Source organism: Bombina bombina, chromosome 1 (genome assembly GCF_027579735.1).
Source record: "Bombina bombina isolate aBomBom1 chromosome 1, aBomBom1.pri, whole genome shotgun sequence".
Lineage (NCBI taxonomy): Eukaryota > Metazoa > Chordata > Amphibia > Anura > Bombinatoridae > Bombina > Bombina bombina.
The window spans coordinates 1,225,423,059-1,225,439,264 of NC_069499.1; the positions used below are offsets into that span (position 1 = coordinate 1,225,423,059).

At 38.0% G+C, this 16,206-nt stretch overlaps 1 protein-coding gene across 1 annotated transcript in view; it reads left to right on the top strand.

Annotated features, from left to right (window-relative positions):
• The first annotated feature begins 804 nt into the window (after nt 1–804).
• Nucleotides 805–16,206, top strand: part of LOC128647704 (cytochrome P450 2J6) — a 171,819-nt gene continuing 156,417 nt past the window's right edge. Inside the window, exon 1 of the mRNA XM_053700450.1 lies at nt 805–1,032. Within this exon, the coding sequence (XP_053556425.1) occupies nt 871–1,032 (162 nt within the window). The 5' untranslated portion in view covers nt 805–870. The remainder of the gene's footprint in view (nt 1,033–16,206) is intronic.

Consider the following 16,206-nt stretch of genomic DNA (forward strand, 5'->3'; position numbering starts at 1 on the left):
TTTTACTTTGAGCACAGTTAGAGCTTGAGCAAAAAAAAAAATAGTGTACCACTTGTAATCTGGCCCAATATATTTATTTCTGTGACATCACCAGAAATGCAAATTAGTGCATGCTACAAAATGTGTTTAAAAGTTTGCAAGTCTGTTGTTTATTGACAGTATTTGTTCAGAGAAGAAGGTAATTTATCAGTTTTCGGTGCACAGGTTGAAAGGAAGTTAAAAGAGGGTGACAGTGTTTACTGACATAACATACTATCTGTGTGGGAAGGAATTAAAGGGTCATGAAACCCACATTTTTTATGTCATGATTTAGAAAGAGCATGTCATTTTAAACAACTTTCTAATTTACTTCTACTATACAATTTGCTTAATCGTCTTGATATCCTTTTGCTGAAAAGCATATCTAGATAGGCTCTTTAGCTGCTGTTTGGTGGCTGCACACAGATGCCTCGTGTGATTGGCTCACCCATGTGCATTGCGATTTCTTCAACAAAGGGTATCTAAAGAATTAACCAAATTAGATAATAGAAGTAAATTGGAATATTGTTTAAAATAGTAATCTCTCCCTGAATCATGAAATAAAATTTTGGGGTTTAGTGTCCCTTTAACCCTGTACTAGTACAGCCTTCTCTCTGTATAAAACCACTTTGTTTTGACAGAGAATCAGTGGGGAGGGGTTAACCTTGTGGAATGGCATATTTTAAAGTATGAAGGAATGGGTTAACTCCTTTTCTGGGCGTGAAGGCAGTGACAGCCTTCTCATAGCGTGCACTGGGTTTAATAGTAAAACAGAGAAATCTTTTTTTCTGGGTGGGAAGGGCGTCACTGAGTTTTGTGTGTAAGCTGTGCTGGAAGTCAGTAACTGCTATCATGGAGATCGGTACCACTGTACTGCTCTCTCTAGCTCTTTTGGGCTTTCTGTATTGGAAAATGTCTCGACCTAAGGGATTCCCACCAGGTCCCCTGGCTCTGCCAGTTGTAGGCAATCTGCTCCAGATGGACTTCAGTAATCCCCTCAAAGATCTACAAGAGGTGAGGACTAAATGTGCACAGGACTGTACAAAAGTGTGTGTAAGAAAAAATACAGGGGGAAGGGAAGAAAAATACAATTCCAGAAGCATAGATTGCAGCATAAGCAGAAGGAGAGAGTTTTTTTTATATACACATGAACTGCACATTATTTTAAAAATGGCAGTGACTCAAGTGGGTGTTTATGTTTTGAGATAAGAAACAAAAGGTACTATTCTGTGGTGACATTTCCACATATTTGCAAATTAAAAAATAACAGATATTATTATTATTATTATTATTACTACTACTACTAATAATAATAATAATAATAATAATACAAATAATAATAATAATTTAATGTGCTGTGTGTGATAGTGCATTTTTCAGTTGCTCACCACAACACCTGCTTGAAAAGTTTTTAACTAACGTTCTTTGATTAAGCAAAATAAACTAACTACAATTCTGCATGCAGTCTTCATCTTACTGCATTCTGTTGCAGAAAACAGCTTTATAATTTTAATGATGATCTGCAGCCTACAATCTGCTATGTCTGTTGCCAAATTGTGAAGACTTTCCACTACAGTGGATCATGTGACTAAAACGGCACCTCTTTCTATTACTAACGCTGTTCAGTCACTGCTATAATTATAAATACCAAGAGCAGGGAAGGAAGTGGGAGGGGGAGAGAAATGCACAGGGGAAAAAAGGCTCCGGAGACAGAAAGCAAACTCCTGCTGCAGATATAATTGTAACCAGATACTTCTGCATTTATCTACATTACTTACAGCCCTGAGTCTCCCTCCCCCTCTCTGATTCCTTCCCTGCTCTTGCTATTTATAAATATAGCAGTGTCTGAAGCCGTTCATCTTTTAAACTGCAGTCCTCACTCTGCTTCCTCAGTATTAGAAATAGAAGGTGCCGTGTGAGTCATGTGACCTTCTAATGTTGAAGACGCGCGTTACAATATGGCAGCAGACATAGCAAGTGCTAGGCTGCTGATTAAACTTTAAATTATGAAGCTGTTTTTCTACAACATAATGAAAATATGAAAATACAGCATATTGATAGCTAGTTTATTTTGTACAATTACAACAAGTTAGTTTAGAACATTTGAAGCAGGTGTTGTGGTTCCCTTTTAAAGGACCACTCAATGCAATAGAATTACATAATTAACAAGTACATAATTAAAAGACAATGCAATAACACCTAATCTAAATTAAAAAAAAAAATCTGACAAATGTATTTTTCCTCCATTTTCCAGCCCACTGTATCATGTGACAGATATCAGCCAATCACAGACTAGTATATGTATACCCTGTGAGCTTTTGCACATGCTCAGTAAGATCTTGTTCCCCAGTAAGTGTGAACATAAAGAGACTGTGCAAAATTTGATAATGAAAGTAAATTGGAAAGTATCTTAAAACTGCATGCTCTATCTGAATCATAAAAGTTTTATTTTAACTTGAGTGTCTCTTTAAGGCAACTGTGTGGTCTACCTTAAGAAAACCCTAGGCCTGGCAGGGATCTTGTCCCAATGCCTTGAGAAGTAGAAAAAAGAACATCTACAAGTTTAAATGCAGATTTTTTTCATTTAGTAAAAAATTAAGGTTAATCAAAGTAAACCTAAAAAGAAACAGATTGTGTTAAAAACACCAAACAACTTACTTGTTTTTTTTTTTTTTGCTGAATGAGCACATAGAAATCTACAGTGTAGCAGCTAGATAAGCAAGCAGGCATTGCAGTATTTATTTTTCATTGTCACATGATTTTTCCAGCAAAAGTCCATTACTGAAGATGGGCAATAATTTGATTGCAGCTAGATTAGATGACTCTTTGCATGACTTTAAAGGTAAAAATGCTTTGTTGCCTTGCTGTACAGATCGCTGCCCTCTTGTGGGGCTTTGACAGGAAGTAATAGACACTGCATTAATTAACATACAAAAAGAAAAAGAAATTAAAGGTAAAATCCTTTTAAAATGATGACTAACAAATATTGCAATTTTTATTAAGTATTACCCATTGCTTGGTGCTTTTTTATTACAACAAGGAAACAGACTGTTGTATATCCCTTTAAGACATAACTATCACTGTTAAATTGAAACCCACATATATGTGACCCCTTAACTGCAAAAATGGACCTTATAGTTTTAGACTGCTACAGTGTAGATTCCAATGTCAGTAATATATCATGGGACTTATTAATTGAAATATATCTGTTAATTATATGACTAGTATTAGATCATAAACCATTAAAGACTGCAAAAAATAATCTCCATAGAGTTCACTAGCGTGACCAGGCATTCCTGAGAAGCTTTAACTATTGTTTCTTTTACTGTTGTGTGTTCCAAATATGTCCTCTTTCCATACAGTAAAATACAAATCTTTTCATAATTGTAACATATTAACATATATATATATATATATATATATATATATATATATCATGGTTTTGATTTGTTACCATGTAAGTTTTTTTTAAGATCTTTCACACTATAGAATTGTTCCTAATTGAAATACACATACCATAAGGGATAAAAAAAAGTGTCTATTTAGTTTACCACACATACATGGGGAAAAAAGATTACTAGTCAACTCAATATTAAATATCACTAATACAATTGTCTACAATATCAGAATTCTGCCCTGCCTGCCTCCTCCTGCTTCTTTATTCAGGTCACGATTTCTTTAAATGAAACATAAGACTTCTCCATGCTTCACAAGGTAACACCAAAGCAATATCCATGGATAGTCCATTTTCACCCCAGTCTACCACTACTCTTCTCATGGACTGTGCTGTCTCCTTTTTTAGAGACCTCTGACCCCAATATGGCGGCAGAGAATGCTGGGAAGTATGCAATATTCTAAATAAAACGTAACTAGTGGTCTGCAAAGTACCTCTTTTTTTATTCACCTTTTTATTCTCCATGAACAACAAACCATCCCTCTAGCTGCTATTATGCTTTATTTTGTGTCTGCAATTAAATGTCTCCCATTTTTTTTTTTTTTTTATCCATAAGATAAAAGATGTGAAGTAAATGTTGCACTAATACACCAGTACCAGTTCTGTAAATCATGTTATTGGTTGCTTGCTGATCTTAACCAATGCACATTATTATTAAGCACCCATGAACCAATGTGCATTAACAGAAATGATTTATTATCCAATGAGCATTAGTAGGATGTAGACAACTGATACTGCTATATTAATTTTAGTTTAAATGTAGAAAATGTTTACTTAAATTTTTTTCAGGCAAAAATAATTTCTCCCTTTAAGTACTATGTCACTTTACGTGTAGTTATATTAGTATTAAACTTTGCAGTTTGGCTTCCTAAATGTATAATTTTGCATGCATTTATTTTGTCAAACAAACTCTAAAATGTTCAATGTTCTACATCTCTTTAGATGTGAAACAACAAAAAGTTGAATTTAGCAATTCAGTTTATTTAGGCAAAATATAAACTTGAGGTGTGCATGCCTGGATGGAGTAAGTAAACAACAAGAATTAGCAATGACTGTGCGCTTCTGCTAGTCTGCTGTAACTAATAGACTCAGCAAAGAGTTTATGGGTGTAGCACTTCACCAGTTAAAACTGGTGAACAATCATGATAAGCCATTGTCGTCAAGGGAAACATACATGATCATTATGCATACACAGTACATCACTGATAATGTAATAACAAAAACATGTTTCATAGAAACATAGGCCTCATAGGGTTACCAACTGGACAATTCAGTATTTTATCAGGCAGTCCAGCAAAATCTTAAAAAAATTAAATACTAGATACATAAATGTTCAGTTTTTTAAATTCCCTAAGTGTTAGCTAACTGTAAATGGCCCCCTCTGCCTCAACGTATTACAAATATAGAGCAGTAAGAAGCGAGGGACAGCCAAGAGGGTCAAATCACTTCTGTTTATGTGTGTTACTGGCAGCCAAAATTGTAAAATGATTGATTTGTATGTTACTAACTGCCAAGGAGTAAAATTAATGTTCAGTTGTGAAAAATATACTGTATATGGTATGGGATTCTGTTCATCTCCCTTCTCGCTCTCCAATGGCACAAGACAGGGATGCCCACTGTCACCCCTCTTTTTTTCTCTTGCTATAGAACCCCTAGCCAAAGTTATCTGACAAGAGCCCACTTTACAGGGAATCCCACTTCATGGCACTTCCATAAAATAGCACTCTTCGCGGACTACATCACAATCTTCACCTCCTCTCCCAAAGATACTATATCAGTCCTACTATCCCTCCTAAACTAATGTTACTTTTCATTTTTGTTTTTTACATTTTTTTGTCATGTTGTCTCAAACTGAACTTGCCTCTGATGTTATCATAGGAGTTAAGCAGCCTGAACATATTTCTACCAAAGCTAAGTGTGTTCTTCATCTCAATTATGTGGCTCCTGCTTTGAAAAATTATTACATGCTGATAATATTTCTATGAATACAAATGCATCAACTGTTGTTCCATCTCAGTCTAATGCAAAAGGCATTCCTGCAGAAATGAAAGATTTTATTGCTGCAGGCATAGAGAAGACTATCACCTAGATTACGAGTTTTGCAGTAACAGGGGTGCAGTGCTAACAAGCAGTTTTCCCTCACCGCTCACTTGCAGACAACGCTGGTATTATGAGTTTTTAGAAACCCGGCGTTAGCCGCAGAAAAGTGAGCGTAGAGCAAAATTTTGCTCCACATCTCACCTCAATACCAGCGCTGCTTACGGTAGTGGTGAGCTGGCAAAACGTGCTTGTGCATTATTTCCCCATAGGAGTCAATGGGGGAGAGCCGGCTGAAAAAAAACCTAACACCTGCAAAAAAGCAGCTTTCAGCTCTTAATGCAGCCCCATTAATTCCTATAGGGAAATACATTTAATGTCTACACCTAACACCCTAACATGAACCCCGAGTCTAAACACCCCTAATATTACACTTATTAACCCCTAATCCGCCACCCCCAACATTGCTGCCACCTACATTATATTTATTAACCCCTAATCTGCCGTCCCCAATGTCGCCGCCACTTACCTACGCTTATTAACCCCTAATCTGCCACCCCCAATGTCGCCGCCACTATATTAAAGTTCTTAACCCCTAAACCTAAGTCTAACCCTAACCCTCCCTAATTTAAATATAATTTAAATAAATCTAAATAAAATAACTACAATTAACTAAAATATTCCTATTTAAAACTAAATACTTACATATAAAGTAAACCCTAAGATAGCTACAATATAACTAATAGTTACATTGTAGCTAGCTTAGCATTTATTTTTATTTTACAGGCAACTTTGTATTTATTTTAACTAGGTAGAATAGTTATTAAATAGTTATTAACAATTTAATAGCTACCTAGTTAAAATAAAGACAAATTTACTTGTAAAATAAAACCTAACCTAAGTTCAGGATCGGCTCCAGAACGAATGAAATGGGGGGGGCATATTTTTCACGAGGGGGCACGCATGTATGAGAGTCAAAATAAGAGCAGACCTACATATATAGTGTGTAGAGTTGAAAGGAGGATATTATCAGGAGGTAGGGGGTAAATCTGCTCTCCAGATATCTGTGTGATCCATAATTGACTGATGTGTAGTTGCAGTGTCAAAAGTATAGATACATTTCATAACGTCATGAGTGTCTTTGCCTTTCCCCATATGCTTGTGGCCGGGACTATTAGGATCTCTAGTAGAAATAGTATATGCAGCAGCAGACAGAGAGACAGGTCAATATACGCATCTAATGCAATTTGCATTAGATGCGTGTATTGACCTGTCTCTGTCTGCATATACTAGAGATCCTAATAGTCCCGGCCACAAGCCAAGCAGATGGGGAAAGGCAACAACACTCATGACGCAATTACGTTTATCAGTTGGTCAGAGTGCTTGGGGTCTTCGTAGTTTGCCAGGCTTTGCCTCCTACCTTTTAACTTGAGTACCGGTGGTCTAGATGGCAGGATAGCCTTAACTTACGTGACTTATGTTCACTTAGAGTTTCTCAGTCACGGACGCCACATCCTGATCCACCTCCCAATATCCCGCTCAGACTGTCGTCACACACTGTGCACAGATAGGCTAAGCGCAAGAGCCACTTGCTTGCGCTCAGTCTATCTGTGCACAGAAAGCCCCATGCCCACATAGCTAAACTGTCATCATTAGATTATTGCTGTGCACACTAGTACTACAGGCAGCCTCATTAAATTTTCCCTTATGTGGTTCCAGCCACGCCATTAATTTTAGTTTCAAACATAAATATTAAAATTTAAAACATTTTACATTTTTTTGGGCGGATATTGCCCCCCAATGCCCCCCCTTGAAACCAACCCTGCCTAAGTTACAATTACACCTAACACTACTCTATAATTAAATTAATTCCCTAAACTAAATACAATTAAAAACAATTAAATACAATTATCTAAAGTACGAAAAAAACAAACGCTAAATTACAGAAAATAATAAAATAATTTCAAGTTTTTTAAACTAATTACACCTAATCTAATCCCCCTAATAAAATAAAAAAGCCCCCCAAAATAATAAAAAACCCTACCCTATACTAAATTACAAATAGCCCTTAAAAGGGCCTTTTGCGGGGCATTGCCCCAAAGTAATCAGCTCTTTTACCTGTAAAAAAAAGTACAATACCCCGCCAACATTAAAACCCACCACCCACACACCCAACCCTACTCTAAAACCCACCCAATACCCCCAATCAGCCAATAGAATGCGGGCTCAATCCTATTGGCTGATTGGATCAGCCAATAGGATTGAACTTCAATCCTATTGGCTGATTGCATCAGACAATAGGATTTTTTCGACCTTAATTCCGATTGGCTGATAGAATTCTATCAGCCAATCGGAATTGAAGGGACTCCATCTTGGATGACGTCATTTAAAGGAACCTTCATTCTTCAGTTGGACGTCATTTGAAGAGGATGCTCCACATCGGATGTTTTGAAGATGTAGCCGCTCTGCGCCGGATGGATGAAGATAGAAGATGCCGCAAGGATGAAGACTTTTGCCCGTCTGGAGGACCTCTTCTTCCCTTCTTGGATGAAGACTTCTGCCCGTCTGGAGGACAACTTTGCCCGGCTTCGTTGAGGACTTCGGCTCGGTTGGGTGAAGACTTCTCAAGGTAGGGTGATCTTCAAGGGGTTAGTGTTAGGTTTATTAAGGGGGTATTGGGTGGGTTTTAGAGTAGGGTTGGGTGTGTGGGTGGTGGGTTTAAATGTTGGGGGGTATTATACTTTTTTTTTACAGGTAAAAGAGCTGATTACTTTGGGGCAATGCCCCGCAAAAGGCCCTATTAAGGGCTATTTGTAATTTAGTGCAGGGTAGGGCTTTTTTTATTTTGGGTGGCCTTTTTATTTTGTTAGGGGGATTAGAGTAGGTGTAATTAGTTTAAAATTCTTGTAATTATTTTATTATTTTCTGTAATTTAGTGCTTGTTTTTTTCGTACTTAATTTTTTAAACTTGTAATTAATTGTATTTAGTTTAGGTAATTAATTTAATTATAGTGTAGTGTTAGGTGTAATTGTAACATAGGTTAGGTTTTATTTTACAGGTAAATTTGTCTTTCTTTTAGCTAGGTAGTTATTAAATAGTTAATAACTATTTAATAACTATTGTACCTAGTAAAAATAAATACAAAGTTGCCTGTAAAATAAAAATAAACCCTAAACTAGATACAATGTAATTATTAGTTATATTGTAGCTTTCTTAGACCTAGATTTGGAGTTTGGCGGTAGCCGTGAAAACCAGCGTTAGAGGCTCCTAACGCTGGTTTTAGGCTACCGCCGGTATTTAGAGTCACTCAAAATAGGGTCTAACCGCATAATTTATTTAATAAGAGTTAATTAATTTCGTTAGATTTAAATTATATTTAACTTAGGGGGGTGTTAGTATTAGGGTTAGACTTAGCTTTAGGGGTTAATCCATTTATTAGAATAGCGGTGAGCTCCGGTCGGCAGATTAGGTTTTAATAATTGAAGTTAGGTGTCGGCGATGTTAGGGAGGGCAGATTAGGGGTTAATACTATTTATGATAGGGTTAGTGAGGCGGATTAGGGGTTAATAACTTTATTATAGTAGCGCTCAGGTCCGCTCGGCAGATTAGGGGTTAATAAGTGTAGGCAGGTGGAGGCGACGTTGTGGGGGGCAGATTAGGGGTTAATAAATATAATATAGGGGTCGGCGGTGTTAGGGGCAGCAGATTAGGGGTACATAGGGATAATGTAGCTGGCGGCGGCGTGCAGACAGCAGATTAGGGGTTAATAAGTGTAGGTAGCTGGCAGCGACGTTGTGGGGGGCAGATTAGGGGTTAATAAATATAATACAGGGGTCGGCGGTGTTAGGGGCAGCAGATTAGGGGTACATAAGGATAACGTAGGTGGCGGTCGGCAGATTAGGGGTTAAAAAAATTTAATCGAGTGTCGGCGATGTGGGGGGACCTCGGTTTAGGGGTACATAGGTAGTTTATGGGTGTTAGTGTTTTTTAGAGCACAGTAGTTAGGAGCTTTATGAACCGGCGTTAGCCCAGAAAGCTCTTAACTACTGACTTTTTTCCTGCGGCTGGAGTTTTGTCGTTAGATGTCTAACGCTCACTTCAGAAACGACTCTAAATACCGGAGTTAGGAAGATCCCATTGAAAAGATAGGATACGCAATTGACGTAAGGGGATCTGCGGTATCTATTAGCTGATCGGAACAGCCAATAGAATGCAAGCTCAATCTGATTGGCTGATTGGATCAGCCAATCGGATTGAACTTGATTCTGATTGGCTGATTCCATCAGCCAATCAGAATATTCCTACCTAAATTCCGATTGGCTGATAGAATCCTATCAGCCAATCGGAATTCGAGGGACGCCATCTTGGATGATGTCATTTAAAGGAACCGTCATTCGTCGTTCAGTCGTCGGCCAGGATGGATGTTCCGCGGTGGAGGTCTTCAGGATGCTGCCGCTTCGCTCCGGATGGATGCCGCTTGGATGAAGACTTCAATCGGATGGAAGAACTCTTCTGCCCCGCTTGGATGAAGACTTCAGCCGGATCATGGACCTCTTCAGCCCCCCGCTTGGGCTTGGATCAGGACATCGGAGGAGCTCTTCTGGACCGATCGGTGAACCTGGTATGGTGAAGACAAGGTAGGATGATCTTCAGGGGCTTAGTGTTAGGTTTATTTAAGGGGGGTTTGGGTTAGATTAGGGGTATGTGGGTGGTGGGTTGTAATGTTGGGGGGCTTGGGTATTGTATGTTTTTTTTTACAGGCAAAAGAGCTGTATTTCTTGGGGCATGCCCCGCAAAGGGCCCTGTTCAGGGCTGGTAAGGTAAAAGAGCTTTGAACTGTAGTAATGTAGAATAGGGTAGGGCATTTTTTTATTTTGGGGGGCTTTGTTATTTTATTAGGGGGCTTAGAGTAGGTGTAATTAGTTTAAAATTGTTGTAATATTTTTATTATGTTTGTAAATATTTTTTTATTTTTTGTAACTTAGTTCTTTTTTATTTTTTGTACTTTAGCTAGTTTATTTAATTGTATTTATTTGTAGCAATTGTATTTAATTAATTTATTGATAGTGTAGTGTTAGGTTAATTGTAGGTAATTTTAGGTAGTTTATTTAATTAATTTATTGATAGTGTAGTGTTAGGTTTATTTGTAACTTAGGTTAGGATTTCTTTTACAGGTAAATTTGTAATTATTTTAACTATTTTAGCTATTAAATAGTTCTTAACTATTTAATAGCTATTGTACCTGGTTAAAATAAATACAAAGTTACCTGTAAAATAAATATAAATCCTAAAATAGCTATAATATAATTATAATTTATATTGTAGCTATATTAGGATTTATTTTACAGGTAAGTATTTAGCTTTAAATAGGAATAATGTATTTAATAAGAGTTAATTAATTTCGTTAGATTTAAATTATATTTAACTTAGGGAGGTGTTAGTATTAGGGTTAGACTTAGCTTTAGGGGTTAATACATTTATTAGAATAGCGGCGAGATTCGGTCGGCAGATTAGGGGTTAATAATTTAAGTTAGGTGTCGGCGATGTTAGGGAGGGCAGAGTAGGGGTTAATACTATTTATGATAGGGTTAGTGAGGCGGATTAGGGGTTAATAACTTTATTATAATAGCGGTGCGGTCCGGTCGGCAGATTAGGGGTTAATAAGTGTAGGCAGGTGGAGGCGACGTTGTGGGGGGCAGATTAGGGGTTAATAAATATAATATAGGGGTCGGCGATGTTAGGGCAGCAGATTAGGGGTACATAGGGATAATGTAAGTAGCGGCGGTTTACGGAGCGGCAGATTAGGGGTTAATAATAATATGCAGGGGTCAGCGATAGCGGGGGTGGCAGAATAGGGGTTAATAAGTGTAAGGTTAGGGGTGTTTAGACTCGGGGTACATGTTAGAGTGTTAAGTGCAGACGTAGGAAGGGTTACCGCATAGAAAACAATGGGGCTGCGTTAGGAGCTGAACGCGGCTTTTTTGCAGGTGTTTGTTTTTTTTTCAGCTCAAACAGCCCCATTGTTTCCTATGGGAGAATCGTGCACGAGCACGTTTTTGAGGCTGGCCGCGTCCGTAAGCAACTCTGGTATCGAGAGTTGAAGCTGCGTTAAAAATGCTCTACGCTCCTTTTTTGGAGCCTAACGCAGCCTTTATGTGGACTCTCGATACCAGAGTTATTTTTATGGTGCGGCCAGTAAAACGCGGGCGTTAGTTTTTCGGGTCGTTACCGACAAAACTCCAAATCTAGCCATCAGGGTTTATTTTACAGGTAAGTATTTAGTTTTAAATAGGAATAATTTAGTTAATGATAGTAATTTTATTTAGATTTATTAAAATTATATTTCAGTTAGGAGGTGTTAGGTTTAGGGTTAGACTTAGGTTTAGGGGTTAATAACTTTATTATAGTGGCGGCGACGTTGGGGTCGGCAGATTAGGGGTTAATAAATGTAGGTAGGTGTCGGCGATGTTAGGGCAGGCAGATTAAGGGTTAATAATATTTAACTAGTGTTTGCGATGCTGGAGTGTGGCGGTTTAGGGGTTAAAATGTTTAATATAGTGGCGGCGATGTCCGGTTCGGCAGATTAAGGGTTAACAAAATTTGTTTTAGTGTTTGTAATGTGGGGGGCCTCGGTTTTGGGGTTGATAGGTAGTTTGTGGGTGTTAGTGTACTTTTAAGCACTTTAGTTAAGAGTTTTATGCTACGGCGTTGTAGTGTAAAACTCTTAACTACTGACTTTTAAATGCGGTACCAGGCTTGACAGGAGAGGGTCTACCGCTCACTTTTGGTTAGACTCGTAATACCGGCGCTATGCAAGTCCCATTGAAAATATAGGATACGCAATTGACGTAAGTGGATTTGCGGTATTTCCGAGTCTGGAGAAAAAAGTGAGCGGTGAGCCTGTCATTTCAAGACTCGTAATATCAGCGGGCGTTAAAAAGCAGCGTTGGGACCTCTTTTTAACCCTAAAGCACAACTCGTAATCTAGCCGTATGACTGCTATTCCTCCTTCAAATAAACGTAAAAGGACTTTACAAAGTTTTCCTAAGTCTAGTGAATTTTGTACTGATGGACAGCATATTGATGTATTTTCTACTGAGGAGGGATCCTCTGATTCAGAGGATCCTACATCAGAGACAGAAATTGATAAATCTTTTTTATTTAAAATTTAACATAATCACTTACTTTTGAAGGAAGTATTATTTACTTTGGTTATTGAGGAGTCTAAACCTCCTGATGATAAATCTTGTTATCTTTTAAATTCTGTATTTAAGACTACTGTTATTACACCTGAAGTTTTTCCTATTTCAGACAATGAGGCATATTTAACAAATGTCTGTCGGACCTGATCCGACAGTGCGGATCAGGTCCGACAGACATCACTGAATGCGGAGAGCAATACTGTCAGGTTAGGTAATGTCCAGAAGAAGACCCAAATGCTAGGGCAAACTTAAACAACACCCTTGCACTTTGAGTTTAATCCAGGATGTGACCCCACGACAACTTCTATAAAACAAGGTACTCACGATATGGAGCAGTGTTGGTCTGAGTCCTCTGGGAAGAGTAATGGAATTCTTGATATCAGCCGGGTAAACTTCAGAATAGGGAACTGTATTCAGGCAGTTCAGGAATAGTCCTCCACAGTACCAGGGTTGCAGGGTAAGACAACTTATTCTTAGACAGAAGGAGGGTTAAACAATAAACAGTTAATAATGCAGGAGTAGGTAACTTGAAATCAGGCAATTTGAGGGTTAAGCACAGCGTAGTCAGTACTGCAGAGTCTAGCAACAGGTAATCAAACAGTTTTAAGGGTTAATCACCAGCGTGGACAATAATGCAGAGTTTGGCAACTTGTTATCAGGCAGTCTGAGGGTTAAACACACCGTGGTCAATGATGCAGAGTTTGGCAACAGGTTATCAGGCAGTTTGAGGGTTAAACACAGCGTAGCCAGTAATGCAGAGTTTGGCAACAGTTTATCAGGCAGTTTGAGGGTTAAACACAGCGTAGTCAGTAATGCAGAGTTTGGCAACAGGTTATCAGGCAGTTTGAGGGTTAAACACAGCGTAGCCAGTAATGCAGAGTTTGGCAACAGGTTATCAGGCAGTTTGAGGGTTAAACACAGCGTAGTCAGTAATGCAGAGTTTGGCAACAGGTTATCAGGCAGTTTGAGGGTTAAACACAGCATAGTCAGTAATTGCAGAGTTTGGCAACAGGTTATCAGGCAGTTTGAGGGTTAAACACAGCGTAGTCAGTAATGCAGAGTTTGGCAACAGGATATCAGGCAGTTTGAGGGTTAAACACAGCGTAGTCAGTAATTGCAGAGTTTGGCAACAGGTTATCAGGCAGTTTGAGGGTTAAACACAGCGTAGTCAGTAATGCAGAGTTTGGCAACAGGTTATCAGGCAGTTTGAGGGTTAAACACAGCGTAGTCAGTAATTGCAGAGTTTGGCAACAGGTAATCCAGACTAAGGTTCAGGAACATAGTGTAAGCAGACAAAGAAACTGAGTACTCACAGAAGCCACAAAGTGTAACACACAAACTGGCACCGAAGGAACAGGAAGCCCGGAATAAGAAGCCTCGTCCTGACTTCAGCTGGAGGGGACGGCTCAGCCGAGCAGGACGTTGCAAGGCAACCAAGCACGCAAGGAGGACCGCCGTGGCTTCCCAGCGGCCGAGCGTGACAAATACGCTCTCCGTATTAAGCATTGCACCAGCAGCTCTCAAGAGCTACTGGTGCAACGCCGCCCCCTGCAGACTCATGGTCAATGGGCCGCCAGCAGGGAGGTGTCAATCAACCCGATCGTACTCGATCGGGTTGAATTCCGGCGATTCCTGTCCGTCTCATCAGAGCAGGTGGACAGGGTTATGGAGATAGTATTAGACATCTCTTATTCCTAAAACAGGAACCTGAACCATGAAGTATCTATTTTAATATATTTAGATTAAATAATACACAATTAAAATAAATGACTCCGTAAAAAACTACATATACAGAATCATCAGCACAATAATAAAAGGTTAAAAATTGCTGCAATATAAAATGAATACATACATCAATTCATGAATATAAAAACATAAATTCATACACATAAAAACATAAACGTAAACATGAATACAACCATCAAATGTGTATCGACAGATATACTTTGCCGGAAGGTGTTTGGAGCTTCAGGAGATGTGTAGCAAATGTGTAACATACAATAGCACTACTTAAAACAATTTACTCATGCTACCTTCCTATAACAACACCAAAGTCTCCAAATTGTATTAGACGGTAATGGCTTCCTAAAGTAAAGACAAGAAGAAAACAACTTGTCACCAGCAGAAAAGTTTCAATACACAAAGGTGTCCAAATTTACTTATACCGGAAGGTGTGTATGCTTATTCCTCAACGGCTGATGGGGAGTGTCTCACACTTAGTAAAACTCGTCTCCTCTGAGTTACCGCAATCGGCGGTTTCGGTAGTTCAGTTCAGTTAGACAGCTGTGATCCACTCTCTAACTACGGATCGCTAGAGGGATCAATTTTAGGAGTAACACGTTTTGGCTTTCAACAGCCTTTCTCAAGCTCTAACTAGCCAATGCCCACAAGCTCTTAAAGGGACAGTAAAGTCAAAACTAAACTTTCATGATTCAGATAGGGCATGCAATTTTAAACAACTTTCCAATTTACTTTTATCATCAAATTTGCTTTGTTCCCTTGGTGGTATTTTCGAAAAGCTAAACCTAGCTAGGCTCAAACTGATTTCTAAACAGTTAAAAACCGCCTCCTAGCTCAGAGCATTTTGAAAGTTTTTCACAGTTAGACTGTGCTAGTTCACATGTGTCATATAGATAACATTGTGCTCACTCCCGTGAAGTTATTTAGGAGTCTTCACTGATTGACTACACTGCATGTCTGTCAAAGGCACTTAGATAAGGAGGCTGTCTGCAAAGGCTTAGATACAAGTTAATCACAGAGGTAAAAAGTGTAATTATATAACTGTGTTGGTTATGCAAAAACGGGGAATGGGTAATAAAGGGATTATCTATCTTTTTAAGTAAGAAATTTTTTGGTGTAGACTGTCCCTTTAATATAGGGATAGAGCGAACGAAATTTAAAGGGCCAACTGCTACATTTCTCATAGTATCTAAGTATTGAATAGAATTGCTAATAGTACATTTTGTAAGATTTAATCAATATGGGTAATAATATTAGGGGATAATATGGTATAATAAATAGCTTAATCCCCATAGAAATTACTTAGGGCAAAAGCTCACACTCATATCAAATATATTTAAATATAGATATTGGCAACAAATTGTACTTACTAGTTAAGGCACAGCATAAATTTATAATACATTTCATATTTTTCTAATAGAACATCTTTATGAATTATACGTATTTCATAACATCATCACTTTTATAAAAGAAATTGGTGTAAAATATATATATATATATATATATATATATATAAACACAATACATGATATATTAGGGACTTCATATATATTAAAATACATATAGTGCATCATATTAAAAATGTGTTCCATTAGGAGAAAAAGACAATAAAAATCAAAAAGGATCTAGAAAAAACTATCCAGCAAAATATTAGATTGAACTATTCTGTGAAGAAACAACCCAAATCAAACTCTTGATTAAGTCCTTTGGGTGTTATGGTTTTCATTTCAAAGACCCACTTACTCTCTAATTTA